General features: G+C 48.6%; 1 protein-coding gene across 1 annotated transcript in view; it reads right to left on the bottom strand.

Moving 5' to 3' along the window:
- SDK2 (sidekick cell adhesion molecule 2) overlaps positions 1 to 17,956 on the bottom strand; it is a 188,550-nt gene that overhangs the window by 109,002 nt on the left and 61,592 nt on the right. Inside the window, exon 2 of the mRNA XM_038757461.1 lies at positions 9,684 to 9,843. Coding sequence (XP_038613389.1) covers positions 9,684 to 9,843 — 160 coding nt within the window. The remainder of the gene's footprint in view (positions 1 to 9,683; positions 9,844 to 17,956) is intronic.

Raw genomic sequence — 17,956 nt, 5'->3', positions numbered from 1 at the left:
ACGGGTTCAACAAGTCCCCACCTCAAGGACTCCATCCGGCTTCAATCTCACTGACCTTGGGACTAATGCGGGATGATAGGAGCTGGGATCAGGGAGTGAGGTTGCTGGGAATGGAAGTCTCCCAGGACACGGAGGACGGAACCAGGATCCAGAAGCAGCATGGCCTAGTGGAAACAGCATAGGCCTGGGAATCGGAGGACCCGGGTTCTAATCCTGGCTCTGCCCTCCCTTTTTAAAAATAATAATAATAATAATGGTATCTGTTAAGTGCTTACTATTTGCCAGGCACGGTACTACACACTGAGGTGGAGACAAGCAAATCAGGTTGGACACAGTCCCTGTCCCCCATGGGGCTCACAGTCTTAATCCCCATTTGACAGATGAGGGAACTGAGGCCCAGAGAAAAATAATGACTAATAATGATGGTATTTATTGATTGCTTACTATGCACCAGGCACTGTACTAAGTGCTGGATAGATATAGGCTAATCAGGTTGGACAAAGTCCCTGTCCCACGTGGGGCTCCTTGTTTTACAGATGTGGTAACTGAGGCACAGGGAAGTGAAGTGACATGCCCCAAGTCAAGTTCAACTGTAAAATGGGGATTAAGACTGTGAGCCCCGTGGGACAACCTGATCACCTTGTGACCTCCCCAGCACTTAAAACAGTGCTTTGCACATAGTAAGTGCTTAATAAATGCCATTATTATTATTATTACTATTAAATAGCAGAAAGGTGGAGGAACCAGGATTAGAACCCAGGTTGCAGTGGATAGAGCCTGGGCCTGGGCGTCAGAAGGTCATGGGTTCTAATCCCAGCTCCACCACTTGTCGGCTGTGTGGCCATGGGAAAGTCAATTTATTTCTCTGTTCCCCAGTTACCTCACCTGTAAAATGGGGATTGAGACTGTGAGCCCCACATGTGACAGGGACTGTGTCTAAGCTCTTAGTACAGTGCTCTGCACACAGTAAGCACTCAATAAATATGATTAAACTGAATGAATATCCACCCCAGCTCTTAGTGCCTGGAACATAGTAAATGCTTAAGAAATACCACAACTATGATTATTATTATCAGTAGTAATAGTAGTAGTAGTAGGCCCATGCTTCATCCATGAAACCAGGTAGCCACTTCTCTGCTGTGTGACCTTGGACGAATCACTTCACTTCTATGGGCCTCAGTTACCTCATCTGTAAAATGGAGATTAAGACTGTGAACTCCATGTGGGACACGGACTTGGTCCAAACTGATTAGCTTGTATCTACCCCAGCACGTATTACAGTGCCTGGCACAGAGTAAGCGCTTAACAGATACCATTAAAAGAAAAAAAAAAGAGCTCTGGTAATATAGCAAAACTTCAGAATTCTAGGACGTGTCACTTTCCCTCAAGGCTAGAACGGAAGCCATGGACAGGTGGGTGAAATTGGGATTGAAGCATCTTTGATTCTTGCCCCCTCGATTACCATTTAGCATAAGAACTAATTAATACCGAGGGTGAGGGAGAGGTGATTTTGGAGGGTAATCTGGAGATGCGGAAGTACCACGGGAGTATTCAAAAGACACTAAAAGGGTTTTAATGGGCAGATAATCATCAACTTCCCTGGCAGGGCTCAGGCCTGGCTCCGAGCTCCTGGGCAGCTGGTTACTGAGCCCTGCCAGATGTTCCTGGATTGCTGATTATTCGGCTGTGACCCCGGAGCTGGGGACCTGGTCAGTGGGGTTGTCTTGGACAGGCCAAGGAAGTGTCCTCACAGGGCCTACCATCACCGTCCAACCCTTTCTCGACAGCTGGGTGGGCATTTCCCCTCTACCCTCGCCGGAGACAGAGGGGCAGCGTGGCAGAGGTGAAAAGTGACGAGACATTTCTCCATCAAGGTCAATCTCCCTCCACCACTGCCCTGATGCCCTACACTCTTTCCGGAGACTTTGTTTCTCTCCAAAAGCTGGTCGGTCTCTCCTCGGGTGTCGCCCAAGGGCCGATTTGTGATTTTCCAGCTGGCTGCCTCCTCTCCCGACTTGCTCCCAGGTTGTCTCCCGCACCTTCCTCCTCGCCTCCTGGCTGGTGGAGGGAGGGGAGGCCTAATTCAGTCAATTTTTGCTTCTTGTTAGTAGCTCTGGTGATATTTGCATGCTATGTTCCAAACATTGTGCTTAAGCACTGGAGAAGCAGTGTGTCCTAATGGAAGGAGCACAGGACTGGGAGTTGGGAGTTCTAATCCAACCTCAATCATTCATCCATTCGATTGTATTTATTGAGCACTTATTAAGTTCAGAGCACTGTCCTAAATGCTTAGGACAGTACAAAATAACAATAAACCAATCAATCACTCATTCGATTGTATTTATTGAGCACTTACTGTGTGCAGAGCACTGTGGTAAGCATCTGGGAGAGTACAAAATAACATTAAACAAACCAATCATTCAGTCAATCATATTTATTGAGCACCTACTGTGTGCAGAGCACTGTTCTAAGTACTTCGGAGAGTATAGCATAACAGAGTTGCTACACACATGTCTGCTGTGTGACCTTGGGCTTGTCGCTTCACTGGGCCTTAGTTTTCTCACCTGTAAAATGGGGGCTAAATATATGATTTGCCTCCCACTTAGACCACAGGGGCCATGTGGGACTAGGATTGAGTCCTATTTAATTATCTTGTATCTATCCCAGCACTCAGTAAAGTGCTTAGCACATAGCAAGTGCTCAATAAATGCCACTGATTGATACAATACAATCAGATCGGACACCATTCCCATCCCACATGGGACTCACCATCCGAGGACAAGGGAGAAGAGACATTTAATCACCATTTTACAGATAGGGGAATTGTGGCACAGAAAGGCTAATTGACTTTACCCACGGTCACATATCAGGCAAGTGGCCAAAATGGGATTAGAACCCAGGCCTCCTCACCCCCTGGACCTGTGCTCTTTCCACTGGGCCACACTGCTTTTCAGAGGAAGCATCTGGTCGCCTATGAATCAATGCCTCAGCGTGGCAGGAGAGCTTGCATACGCTAGCGAAGCTTAGAGCTGTGCCATTGAGAAGTACTCTCTCATCAGAGTTACCGGTAATGGGGAGGTCTAAGCCGAAGCGTCAGACAGAGTTGATTCATCTGTGCTGGGCAGAAGCGGCATGGGAAAGAGTGATCAAAATGTTGATCAGAGACAACGGCAGAGACATAAGTTTTTACCGTGTGGAAGAAGGCAATGGTAAAGCACTTCCGTAAATTTTTACCCAAGAAAACTCTACAGATATACATACCAGAACCACTACAGATATGGAGAAAATATGTCCAAAGAACAGGGACTGTGTCCAATCAGAGAAATTTATATCTAAATTCCCTCCACTCTAGCCTCTAAATTCATTACGGGCAGGGAACGTGTCTGCTAATTCTGTTGTATTCATCCAAGGGCTCAATACAGTGCTCTACACGTAATAAGCGCTCAATACCTACCTGTGATTGATCTACGCCAGTGCTTAGAACAGTGCATGACACATAGCAAGTGCTTAACAAATACCATTAAAAAAAGTAAAAATTTCCTCTGGTCGTGAAATATTGTGGATCCCTTGAGATCACCGCACTGCCGCTCCCCTCATCTCTGAAGTGGTCCTAAAATACCAAGGCAGACAGCACTAACCACAGGCATTCTGGAAAACTGTAGCCCACGAGGTGCAGGTGATGGTCCCCATAACCAGCCAACACAACCAGCGACCCTAGGCAAGCCCCTAGCATGCACTGCTTGCTTTGCTTTATGGCATCTGTTATACACTTAATGCATCCCAGGCACTGTACTAAGCATGGGGGTAGACACAAGCTAATCAGGTTGGATGCAGTCCATGTCCCTCATGGGGCTCACACTCTTATTCCCCACTTTACAGATGAGGGAACTGAGGCCCAGAGAAGTGAAGGGACTTTGCCAAAGTCACCTAACAGACCAGTGATGCAGCTGGGATGAGAACCCAGGTCTTTCTGACTCCCAAGTCTGTGCTCTAACCACTAGGGTAGGTGTTGCTCAGCGCCCATGGGATGCTGCATCAGGAAATCGGCAATGTCTGTAACAGCTAACACAACAAGCGAACCTGGGCTAACTCCCTGCCTGCACTGCTCAGTGCCTGTGGGATGCTGCAGTAGGAGACCAGTGATGCCTGTAAAAGCCAACACAATGAGCGACCCTAGACTAACTCCCGGCATGCATTGTTCAGCGCCCGCGGGATGCTGCAATAGGTGGCCGACAATGTCTGCCAACACAACAAGGGACCCTAGGCTAACTCCCAGAATGCATGCTCGACACCCGTGGGATGCTGCAGTAGACGCCCAGCAATGTCTGTAGCAGCCAACATGACAAGCGACCCTAGGCTAATTCCGGCATGCAGTGCTCAGCGCCCATGGGATGCTGCGCTAGGCATCCAGCAATGACTGTAACGGCCGGTGTTTTGAGCCTCGAGGACCAAGCGCTGCCAGTGTCTGTCTCCTCACAGCCTCCGTCTGGCTTTTTTGCTGACGGAAGCAAGAAACAGCAAGCCAAATTACGCCGCCCTGATCCCTCCCAGCTAAGAGCGATTCAGCATGACCTAGAGGAGAAAGCCTGGGCCCGGAAGCCAGAAGGCCTGGATTCTAATCCCAGTTCTGCCACTTGACTGCTCTGTGCCCTTGGGCAAGTCACTTTGCTTCTCTAGACCTCAGTTACCTCAACTACAAGATGGGGATTCAATACTTGTTCTCTCTCCTACTTGATTGTGAGCCCTATGTGGGACAGGGATGCTGATGATAATGATGGTGATGATGGCATTTGTTAAGCGGTTATAGGTGTCAAGCACTCTTCTAAGCACTGGGGTAGTTAGAAGCTAATCAAGTTGGACACAGTCCCTGTACCACATGGGACTCAAGCACTCAATCCCATTTTACAGATGAGGGAACTGAAAGAGAAATGAAGTGACTGGCCCAAGGTCCCACATCAGGCAAGTGGCGGAGCTAGGATTAGAACCCAGGTCCTTCTGACTCCCAAGCCCGTGCTCTATCCACTAGGCCATGTTGTATCCGACCTGATTACCTCTTATCTACCCCAGCGCTTAGTACAGTGCTTGACACCAAGTAAGCACTTAACAGATATCATAAAAAAGGAAAGCCTCAGTTCCTTGACCTGATGTGGGGGCAATCCCTCAAAGCCCAGAGCTGTATCTCCCTCTAGACTGAAAGCTTACTGTGGGCAGTGTTTATTGCTAAGCACTTGGAAAGTAGAATTCAGCAATAAAGACAGCAATCTCATAATCTAGAAGAGCACTTGACACATAGTAAGCATTTAACAAATACCATGAAACGGTGTGGGGGAGAGGGGCAGGAATGAGAACCAGGGAATGAATCACCTCTGCCCCTTCTTCCCAAACTTTAGAAAAGTGGGCACTGCAGGGAAAATGCCCAGCAGACCCCTGGAATAATACAACTCTATTTGGAACTTTTGGCTAAAGAGTGCCTGTGAGAAGGATGAGGAGGAAGAAGGGAGGAAGGGAGGGGTGTGGGTGTGTGTGTTGATGAAGAGGCAAGCAGAAGTCTGCCCCAGAAACCTCAGGGTCGCTCCCCTTTTTCTGAGCCATTCATTTATCGAAGCTCGCATCTGGGGGAAAAAAGATCTAATTAGTTCCTCTATCTCTGCCTCCCAGCTGAGGTGCTCAAATCCTGTAGGTGGCCAGGGACCTCTGGCCCAGCTGTAGGAAGCGACGCCAGAGAGCCTGGATTTATATCTCTCTGAAAGTTTAAAATATGGTAACATATGCACAGATACTCCAAATCAGTCATTCACGTAAGCTTAAAGCACCCAAACCCATAGAGAGAGGATCGGTTCAAGGGCACCCGGATTTATACATACATACACACAAACTCATAATCAGGCACGAGCCTACCTATGTCCTGGAACCACCGTGACCCCCCAGATCCTGAGCCAGGAAATACCATTTTGTGTCCTGCATGAACAAATCTTCCTAATTTGCATGGTGAATACCTGGTGAGGCAAATAACTCATTCTCAATTAATCAGAGAAGCGCCTTCCCCTGTTCTTCACTGCAGAACACTTGCACAGTGCGATTCCTGGAGCAGGGGGTGTCTCCTGGGTCTCCGAGATTAGTCTCTAACAACACACCTGCTCGAAACGGAGGCTTCCTGACACCACACATGTACACACGGTGTGTACATGCTTCCGTGTACCAGACGTGGATATGCACCATTGGTATATGCTCGACCCCAAGACCAACAAAAGCCAGCCGCCTCTGTCTGGGTCCTTCTGTCTCGTGACGTTTATTCATTCATACAATAGTATAATATAATGTAGTATAGCATAGTATAGCGGAGAAGCAGCGTGGCTTAGAGGAAAGAGCCCGGGCTTGGGAGTCAGAGGTCGTGGGTTCTAATCCCGACTCCGCCACTTACCAGCTGTGTGACTTTGGGCAAGTCACTTCACTTCTCTGGGCCTCAGTTCCCTCACCTGTCAAATGGGGATGAAGACTGTGATGACTTTGTATCCCCTCCACCCAGTGCTTAGAACAGTGCTTGGCACATAGTAAGCGCTTAACAAATACCATAATCATCATCATAGTATAATATAAAAAAATTACAGATACATACATAAGTGCTTCATCTCTTCCCAGGTCCCCACTTTACCAGGCTTGGGGGTGGGGGGGGGGCCTGGCCTCGAAAAATACTCAGTCAGGCCCTTCGTTGGGGTGCCCAGTTTTCCTTCCCCTGCCCTCATCTTCTCCCTGATCCCAGGCTCCCGGGGAACTCTGCCATTGCTCCCTCTTCAGCCAGCTGAGATTCCCACTCCTTGCCAGGAGAGAAATGTGGTTGCCAAGGAAACGGAGCCCGCTAATGGTAGGGACTTTTTTCCTCGTCCCCCTTAAATTTTGAACTTATTCATCTTAATGATATAATGGCTGCCACCCCAACGGGATAAGAGAAACGGTGACGCTTTCCACTGCCTTTTGAGCCTCTTCTACCATGAAACCTCTCCTTCTTCCCTCTTATTTCTCTCTCTCTCCTTTTTTTATGGTATTTGTTAAGCATTTACTACGTTCCAGGCACTGCACTAAAGGCTAGGGTTGATAAACCAAGCTGGATACAGTCCATGTCCCACATGGGGCTCCCAGTCTTAATCCCCATTTTTCAGATGAGGTAACTGAGGTGCCGTGAAGTGACTCGTACAAGGTCACACAGCAGACAAGGGGCGGAGCTGGGATTAGAACCCAGGTCCTACTGACAGCCGGGTCTGTGCTCTATCCATTAGGCCACGCTGCTTCCCTGCTCAACATGACTGTCACGTGACACAAGGCTGCCATGGTCCAAAGTTCCCACTGCCGAGCTTTCCTGGGGCTCCCAGATCCGAGCCGGAAAGGGCCATCCATCTCCCAGGCCCCTAGCCGGAAACTCCAAATGGGCAACTGAGCCGGCTTCCTTGCACCTGGTTTTGCCCACCTATGGATATAGCTAGTAATAATAATGACTGTGAAGTCTGTTAAAAACTTCCTATGGATCAAGCATTGTACTAATTGCTGGGGTTGATATAACACAATCAGGTTGGACACAGTCCCTGTCCCAAATGGAGCTCACCGCCCAAGTAGGGGGGGAGAACAGGTACTGAATCCCCACTTTATGGATGAGGAAACTGAGGCCCAGAGAAGTAAAGTGACTCTCCCAAGATCACACAGAGCCGGGATTCGAACCCAAGTCCTTCAATTCCCAGATCCGAGCTCTTTCCACCATTAGGCCACGCTGCTATGGAACAGATCAATCAATTGATCTATCAATGGTATTCATTGAGTGCTCATTGTGTGCAGAGCACTGTGCTAAGCACTTGGGAGAGTACAATACAACAGAGTAGCAAGATACGCTACCTGCCCAGCAGGAGCTTCCAGTCTAGAGGAGGAGATGAGATAAGAATAATGGTACTTATTAAGGGCTTACTGTGTGGCAAGCATTGTTTTAATCGCTGGGTAGCTATGTTAGTCAAAACTGAACATAGTTCCTGTCCCAAACGGGGCTCACACTCTTAATCCCCATTTTACAGAAGACGGAAGTGAGACACAGAGAAGTGAAGTGACTTGCCCAAGGTCACCCAGCAGGCAAATGGCAGAGCGGGAATTAGAACCCAGGTCCTTCTGACTCTCAGGCCCTTGGTTTATCCACTAGGCCACACTGCTTCTCACGCTTGAATGGGGGCACCTCCGATACCCCCCATCCTCTGCTCCTCTCATAGCTCCCCAAGGATTACTACGTTTCTGAACTCGTTAACTTTTAATTACACCTTCCCTCTGCCCGAGTACACTGGCACCATGCCACGAACATCTCTATTAAAATTCAATTTATGTCCATCAAAACTGATTCCGCCACTCCATCTTTCCCACCACCACCCTTCAATTTTTCAGACGAGACATCCAAACTCTCTGGGGTTTTGAATCTCCAAAGGGTCGGGAGGGCGGGAGCACAGGCAAGTCATCTTGGGCTGGAGCAGCAAAAAAATCTCACACTCTCGTTCTCCAACGGGAATCCTGGGTGTGAAATGATGTTATTTTTGGATGGTATTGGTTAGGTGCTTACCATATGCCAGGCACTCTACTAAGTGCTGAGGTAGATACAACCTAATTGGTTTGGACACTGTCCCTGCCCTGCATGGGGCTCACATATAATAATTATGATAATAATGATGGCATTTATTAAGCGCTTACTATGTGCAAAGCACTGTTCTAAGTGCTGGGGAGATTACAAGGTGATCAGGTTGTTCCACAGGAGTCTCACAGTCTTAATCCCCATTTTACAGATGAGGTAACTGAGGCACAGAGAAGTTGTGACTTGCCCAAAGTCACACAGCTGACAATTGGCCTAATTGACACATGACCTTCCCTGACTAACCCCTCCATTCCTCTTCTCCCACTCCCTTCTGCACTGCCCTGTTTTATCCCTTTATTCACCCCACTTCCCAGCCCCACAGCATTTAGGTACATATCTGTAATTTATTTATTTATATTAATGTCTGTCTCCCCCTCTAGACCATTAGCTCATTGTGGTCAGGGAATCTGTCCGTTTATTGTTCTACAATACTCTCCTAGCGCTTAGTACATCATGGTTTAGTAGATAGAGCACGGGCTTGGGATTCACGAGGTCATGGGTTCTAATCCCGGCTCCACCACTTGTCTGCTGTGTGGCCTTGGGCAAGTCAGTTCCATTCTCTGTACCTCATCTGTAAAATGGGGATTAAGACTGTGAACCCCGTGTCAGACAGGGACTGTGTCCAACTTGATCACTTTGTATCTACCCCATTGCTTAGAACAATGCTTAGCACATCGTAAGCGCTTAACAAATACCATCATTATTATTACAGCGCTCAATTGAATATAAAATTCATTCATTCATTGAATTGTATTTATTGAGCGCTTACTGTGTGCAGACCACTGTACTAAGCGCTTGGGAAGTACAAGTCGGCAACATATAGAGACGGTCCCTACCCAACAACGGGCTCACAGTCTAGAAGGGGGAGACAGACAACAAAACTAAACACGTAGGCAGGTGTCAAAATCGTCAGAACAAATAGAATTAAAGTGAAAGAATGAATAAGGAATGATGGGGAAGGAGATGGAAAAGTGACTACCAAGGGAGGGGACAGGCAGGTAGACGGAATGGCCGAGTGGGAAGGACTCACCTGTATTCCAGGGAGAATTTGGTCAGCTCCTGGCTGTTGTGGAGCCACTTGAATTCCAGGGGCCAGCTGCCTTCGGCCATGCATGTCAACACCAAGCGATTCCCCTCGAGGTGGACCTGGGTCCGGACTGGCTCCGTCTTGAAATATGGCGGGACGTCATCTGTGAAGAGCACAGGGGAGGTCAGCTGGGGTAAAGGGATCCCCGCAGCCCTCAGACACATCCCTAAGGACCTCTGGCCCCCTATGACTGACCGTGAATTCGTTGTGGTCAGGGAATGTGTCTGTTTATTGTTATACTGTACTCTCCCAAGCGCTTAGTATGGTGCTCCACACACAGTAAATGCTCAATAAAGATGACCGAATACACGAACAAAAGATGGACCCCGGAGAGGCAATGCAGCCTGGTGGATAGGGCTCAGGCCTGGGAGACCTGGGCTCTGATCCCGGCTTTGCCTCTTGTCTGCGGGTGGCATCCGACAAGTCACTTAGCTGCTCTGGGAGAAGGAACGTGGCCTAGTGGATATAGCATAGTGCACTGTGCTAAGCATTCAGTCTGAAGTCTGAGCTTGGTCCTTCAGAGTCCGGCCTGGAGGCAGAAGCAGCGCTGGTCCCTGACCTGGCCGAAACCGTACCTGATCACATCTATCTCGCCGCCGATCTCTTGCGCACATTCTGTCTCTGTCCTTGAATGCCCTCCCTCCTCATATCCAGCAATGACTCTTGTCCCCTTAAGAGCCTTACTGAAGGCCCATCTCCTCCAAGAGGCCTTCCCTGACTAAGCCCTCCTTTCCCCTTCTCCCAAAACCTTCTGTGTTGCTGTGACTTGCTCCCTTTATTCACCCCCTCTTCCAGCCCCACAGCTCATATGTCCATATCTATAATTTATTATTTGCATTAATGTCTGTCTCCCCCTCTAGGCTGTAAGCTGGTTGTGGGCAGGGAATGTGTCTGTTTATTGTTCTACTGTACTTTCACAAGTGCTTAGTCGAGTGATCTGCACAGAATAAATGCTACATAAATGTGATTGAATAATCAAAGGCTGTCCTCAGTGTCCTTTTGGGCTCCCCTCCCACTGTGTTGTTGTTTTGATGTCCACAGAGCAGTGCTCATCTATGCCTGGTGCTCCCTGAACCCAACAGCAGGTGCTCAGCCCGGTTCCCAGACCACCTGGCCCAGGGCAGTGCTCACCCACAGAGAGCTTGGTGATCGGGAAAGGACTCTCTCATCTGTTTTCATTGAATCCTCTGCAGTGACCTTCAGAGAGAGCCACCCCTCTCCCCACCCTGGGAGATTGGGGGGGGCTCAGCAATCAATTATGCCTCCCTTTTCCCTGCCCCCCCCCCCCATCCTCCCACTGCCTCTGATGCTGGAAAAACATGTTTGAAAAGCATTTAATGGAATGATCATCAATTTGTTTGAATAAATATTTAATCTGATTAGGGAGCACTTGCCTCTAGAGTCGACCTGCTAAACTGAAGGGTAAACATCAGCCGGGACCTAGGGGCTACAGTCTTACTGGGTCTGGGTGAATTGGTCAGTACATGGGGGCCCCAGTTTCACTTAGTCATTCAGTGGTATTTATTGAGCACTTACTGTGTGCAGAATACTGTACTAAGCGCTTGGGAGAGGACAATATAACAATATAATGGACACATTCCCTGCCCACGAGTTTACAGTTGGATAGCAGGTGCGGGAGGCTGAGATGGAGTCCTTTCCTCAGGGCCCAGAATGTCACACAGACAGTGTGGTTCCATTCTGCTCACAGCTGCTATGATGATGATTTTAATGGTATTTGTTAAGCACTCACTACGCGCCAGGCACTTTTCTAAGCACAGGGGTAGATACGACTTAGCTTGGACCCAGTCCACGTTCCACATGAGGCTCACCGTCTTAATCCCCATTTTACAGATGAGGTAAATGAGGAATGCGGAACGAAGTGACTCGCCCAAGGTCATTTGACAGACAAGTGGCAGAGCCGGGATTAGAACCCAGCATAGGCCTGGGTCTCAGAAGGGTGAGCTAGGGCAATCGATCAATCTAGTAAGTGTTGAGTGTGCACAGCACTGTTCTAAGTGCTTGGGTGACTATGATATAAAAAAGTTGGTTGACATGAGCCCTGCCCAAAAGAGATTTACAGCCTGGGTTTCCTGAGTACCCCCAGCTCCTATTCTTATTTGGGGGATCCCCAGGAGGCAGACTGTGATCTTTTAGTTTCCAGCAAACATCCACCCCACTTAGCTCTGGATCCCAATCGCTCTCTCTGCTCCCGCTTCAACTGCAGACTAGGCCCACAGTATAAATAACATTTATTTATATTAACATCTCCCTCCCCCTCTAGACTGTAAACTCAATGTGGGCAGGGAATGAGTCTCTTATTGTTATATTGGACTCTCCCTAGCATTTAGTAAGCAGTCAATAAATACGATTGAGTGAATGAATGAAGTTTCAAAGGGCTGAGTCTGGGGTTCTTACTCCCAAGCTTTGATCAGGCTCCCTGCCATTCTATCATCCTCCCAGCTAAAATGCACCCCAACGCCCAGCTGACATTGTCCTAAGCCAGTCCAGCTCCTGTCCTCCCTGAGAGCCAGGGAAACCTGCTGTTTATAGAGGCCTGAACCAGGATCACAAACCCAGGATTCTAATCCCTGATCTGCCATTTACCTGTTGGGTGACTTGGACAAGTCATTTCACTTTTCTGGGCCTCAGCTCCCTCATCTTGAAATGGGAATTCAATGCCTGTCCTCTCTCCCCTATACTCTGTGAGCCCCATATGGGACAGGGACTGCTCCTGAATTGATTATCTTGTATCGCCCCCAGGGCACAGGACAATGTTTGGCACATACTCAGGGCTTAACAATGACCAAAATTGTCATTATTATTATATTATTAATGCAATCAGTGCAAGCGCTTAGTACAGTGCTCTGCACACAGTAAGCGCTCAATAAATATGATTGAATGAATATTATTATCTTCAAGGAGTTACTGCTGTTGCCTAAAGGAATCACCCGGTGTCCTGGGCCCAGCTGGGAACCACTGGCCTGGAGTCAGTCGGTCAATCATATTTATTAAGTGCTAGATGTGAGCTTGTTCTGGGCAGGGAATTTGTCTGATGTTACATTGTCCCCTCCCCAGTGCTTGGTACAGTGCTTTACACCCAGTAAGCTCTCAATTAATAATTATTAATTATTATTATCATGTGCAGTGCAAGGTACTAAGCACTGGGGAGAGGACAATACAGCAATCAGACACATGCCCTGCCCACAAGGAGCTTACAGTCTAGAGGGTGATGTGGGCGAGGGGGTGGTCCCTGGAGGCGAGTAGCAGAGCCTGGCCTGGGCGGCCCCCCAACATCACTGGCAGTGGGGGAGTGGGGAGAAGGTGGATGTCTGTCTTCACTGCCCTTGGTTTCGGCAGAAGCCGCTTGCTCTGTCCTTCTTTGTGTCTGCGGCTTTGGAAGGCCCCAGCCCATCTGTGATGCATCCGAGGAGAACAACAGCCCAGAGGAGAAGACGATGATGCTTATCTGAGGCTGTTATTGATCCCTCTGATGGTAATCCACTCCGAGCAGGTCGAGGGCACCTCTGCTAGAGTTCATCTCTCCTCCCTCATCCCCTGCAGTTTCCACCAACCCATCCCCATGCCCCCCCAACCCCCGGCCCCGTCACCCCCTTGAGAAGAGTCAAAACTCATACTAATGAGGAGCCATGCTGGTGAAGGCCGAAGGCAAGAGCTCAGCATTGGAGACTTGGACACTTCCCTGCTGTGTGACCTTGAGCAAGTCACTTCACATCTCTGTTCCTCAGTTCCCTCATCTATCAAACAGAGCTTCAATGCCCAGTTTCTCTTCCCTTAGACGATGAGCTCCATATGGGACAGGCACCATGTCTAATATGATTGCATTACATTTTCCACAGCACTTAGCATGGGGAATGGGTTTAACAAATACTACAATTATCATTAGAGTTAGTTCCTTGGATGTGGGGAAGGTAGAACTGGCTATCCAGCATGGTCAGGAGTTAGGAAAATCGTAAACACCCTCTCCTCAAAAGTCTGGATTAATATAACCCTCTTCGTTAAAATTACTCAGTCCCTTCTCCTCAAGAGGATGACTGTATTTGATAGGTCTTTTCTAGGTGCTAAGCACAGCAAGTAATACAAGGCAATCAGGTCAGACTTGATCCTTGTCCCACATGGGCCTTACAGTCTAATTGAGGCAAATATCAAACAGAAACTCCTTACCGTTGGCTTTAAAACATTCAATCATCTTCTCCCTCCTACTTCACCCCATTGCTCTCTCACTCCAACCCAGTCTGCACACTTCGCTCCTCTATTGCCAACTTTCTCACTGTGCCTCCATCTTGTCTATCCTGCTGCTGACCTCTCACCCATATAATAATAATAATGATGATGGCATTTATCAAGGGCTACTATGTGCAAAGCACTGTTCTAAGTGCTGGGGAGGTTACAAGGTGATCAGGTTGTCCCACAGGGGGCTCACAGTCTTCATCCCCATTTTACAGATGAGGTACTGAGGCACAGAGAAGTGAAGTGGATTGCCCAAAGTCACACAGCTGACAATTGGCGGAGCCGGGATTTGAACCCATGACCTCCAACTCCAAAGCCCGGGCTCTTTCCACTGAGCCACGCTGCTTCTCTTGCTGCTGCTATCCTCCCTCAGGCCTGGAGACCCCTCCCCCTTCACATCCAACAGACCCCTACTCTCCCTACCTTCAAAGCCTCAAGGTCACATCTCTTCCAAGAGACTTTCCCCATTTAACTCCCTTTCCCCCCAAGTCCCTCTCCCTTCTACACTGACAATACACTTGGTTCCATGTACCTTTTCAGCAAGTGATATTCACACAACCTTCCGCCCCACAGAACTTATGTCCATATCTATAATGTATTTATTTATACTAATGTCTGTCTCTCCCTGTAGACTGTAAGATCCCTGTGGGCAAGGGACATGCCTACCAACTCTGTTGAATTGTACTTTCCTGAACACTTTGTACAGTACTGTGCACATGGTAAACCTTCAATATATACAATTGACTGACTTTCTGAATAGGTACAAAATCTCCATTTTACAGATGAGGTAACCAAAGCACAGAGAAGTTAATACTAATATTGATAATTATTGATAATTGATAATGATAACATCCTCCTCCTGGCCTGGAATGCCCTCCCTCCGCACATCCGCCAAGCTAGCTCTCTTCCTCCCTTCAAAGCCCTACTGAGAGCTCACCTCCTCCAGGAGGCCTTCCCAGACTGAGCCCCCTCCTTCCTCTCCCTCTCCCTATCCCCCCCACCTCCTTCCCCTCCCCACAGCACCTGTATATATATATTTGTACAGATTTATTACTCTATTTTACTTGTACATATTTACTATTCTATTTATTTTGTTTTGTTAATATGTTTTGTTTTGTTGTCTGTCTCCCCCTTCTAGACTATGAACCCGTTGTTGCGTAGGGACTGTCTCTATGTGTTGCCAATTTGTACTTCCCAAGCACTTAGTACAGTGCTCTGCACACAGTAAGTGCTCAATAAATACGATTGAATGAATAAACAATAATAATAATGATGGCATTTGTTACGTGCTTTCTATGTGTCAAGCACTGTTCTAAGCACTGGCATAAATACAAGCTAACCAGGTTGGACGCAGTCCCTGTCCCATATGGGACTCACGGTCTTAATCCCCATTTTACAGATGAGGGAACTGAGGCACAGAAAAGTGCAGTGACTTGCCCAAGGTCGCATTACAGACAAGTAGCAGAGCCTGGATTAGTGTCCAACCTAATTAGCTTGTCTCTCTCCCCCCCCCCGCCCGCCGTGCTTAGCACAGTGCCTGGAACAGAGTGAGCACTTAACAAATACCGTTTAAAAAATGAAAAAAACCAGGTCCTTTTGACTGCCAGGTCCGTGCTCTATCCATTAGACCATGCTGTTTCCTAATTAGTTGATTGATGGATAGATTGAACAAACATCATAAAAAAAAAACACCAAAGGAGCTGGCAGAAAACGCTCTATAGCCTTGGGCAGCCTCCTCCTCTCTGTCCTCACATTTGGGCTGGAATTCTAGCCTGGCAGTAGATGGGCACATAGATGTATAAGCTAGGTGTGTTTCTGCCTCAGTTTCCCCTTCTAAGGTGTTCAAGGAGGACGGTTCTGGGATCGCCTTGGTAGGGAAGGGATGGGGGAGGTACCCAAAGGCAGCATCGCTTCTTTCTTCCTGCTCCTCCTCCTCCTCCTCACCACTTCCTTCCCCCAGGGAGCCCAGGGCAAAGGTCAGCGGCTCTCCAGACCTTTTCCTTGGCAGCAGCGCCTTCCTTGGAGGCAGAGGGGCCAGGAGGAGAGGGAAGGGGAGGAGGAAACTGGGGGGGGCCGGCTGCCAGAGGAGCACCGCGCCCCTGTCCCTTGGGGAGCAGCCCACGCTGATCTGGGAGGCTGAGCGGATGAAACCAATTTAGTTAACGAGTCGCCAGAGCCTCGATAACAGTGCCAGATGATGAAATTACCCTTCTTAAAAACACTTACTGCTGTGTGGATGAGCCAACTGAGCCAAGGAATGAGGGCTCTGGTGGACATGGGCAGGGGAGGCGGGATCATAAGCCTCCTGAGTGGGGAATAATAATAATAACAACAACAATAATAATGGCGGTATTTGTTAAGCGCTTACTACGGGCCAGGTACCGTTTTACGCTCTGGGGTGGATACAAGGTTATTGTGTTGGATACAGTCCCTGTCCCACATGGGGCTCACAGTCTTAAACCCCATTTTACAGCTGAGGGAACTGAGGCTCAGGGAAATGAAGTGACTTGCCCAAGGCCACACAGCAGACAACTGACTGAGCTGGGATTAGAACCCAGATCCTCAGACAGCCAGGGCTGGGCTCTTTCCATTAAGCCATTCTGCTTCTCCTGATAAAATCCCGGCTCTGCCAATTGTCAGCTGTGTGACTTTGGGCAAGTCACTTAACTTCTCTGTGCCTTAGTTACCTCATCTATAAAATGGGGATTAAGCCTGTGAGCCCCTGTGGGACAACCTGATCACTTGTAACCTCCCCAGTGCTTAGGACAATGCTTTGCACATAGTAAGCACTTAATAAATGCCATTATTATTGTTATTTCTGGGACTACTACAAGCATTCATTCATTCGATCATATTTATTGAGTGCTTAGTGTGTGCAGAGCACTGTTCTAAGTGCTTGGAAAGTACAATTCAGCAATAGAGATGATCCCTGCCCATACAAAGCTTTCAGTCTAGAAAGGGGAAGACAGATAGCTGGACAGCTGGAGCCAGTCTCGGCTCCAGCTCAAAATTCACATCTCAAGCCCAAAAGGCCCTCAGCACTGTAGATTGTGGGTTGAATCAGGACAGGGGCTGCTGGCACCAAGAGGCTGGTCTCTGCCTAGGACCCAAAGACCCACCAACCTGAGGACCAGATCCAGGAAGCCCTTAAACCCCCCCTCCAAGCCCTCCCACACCAGAGCCCACACAACAAACCAATGAACTAACTCCCTCCACCCCCTCCAGCTCTTTCAAGAAAGTCACCTGGTTTGTGACTTTGCCCCAGAAGAAGGGTCATTATGGTGAGTCTCCCCCTTCCCATCTGTTGTGATTGTTTACACTGTACTTCCTAATTAGAGACTAATTAGCTAGTGCTAAAACACATCACTTTCCAAATCAGAGTGCAGGCAAAAGCTGTACACTATCCACAACCCCTCCAGGGCTGAGGGGAGATAGCCACCTTCGGGCTAGTCTGGCTACCCTTGGCCAGGGAGCTGGCTCCTCCTCTCAGACTCAGACTCTGAGGGAGTTGGGGAATGGCAGGGTGGCACACCTGGGTTTGAGGGTGGCATCAGCCTGGGTCCAAGTGTGAAGCAGCTGCACCCCGGGTTCTGTCCCCTGCAAGTTCAGGAGGGGAAGGGAGGACAGGAGGAAGACCAGGCAGGGGAAATGCCAGGGCCTAGAAGGGCAAAATATGTCTTGGGCAAGCGTTCCGGGCTGGGCTTTCTGGGAGTCGAAACCATGTATTTGCGTGATGGCTCCAAGGAGAGTTAGTCAGCATGATCCCTTTCCTTGAGATGCTGACAGTCTACCGGGTGCAGAGTACCGTACAAATAGCTGGTTGAGTATCATAGAGTTAGTAGACATGATCCATCCAAACTGCTACCAAGTTAATTCAATCACTTATCCTCTCCCACCTTGATTACTCTACCAGCCTCCTTGCTGACCTTCCAGCCTCCTGTCTCTCCCCACTCCAGTCCATATTTCAC

The sequence above is a fragment of the Tachyglossus aculeatus genome, chromosome 15, assembly GCF_015852505.1.
Source record: "Tachyglossus aculeatus isolate mTacAcu1 chromosome 15, mTacAcu1.pri, whole genome shotgun sequence".
NCBI classification, from domain to species: domain Eukaryota; kingdom Metazoa; phylum Chordata; class Mammalia; order Monotremata; family Tachyglossidae; genus Tachyglossus; species Tachyglossus aculeatus.
The sequence above is the reverse complement of the archived record's forward strand: the minus strand, read 5'-3'. Positions and strand labels throughout refer to the sequence as shown.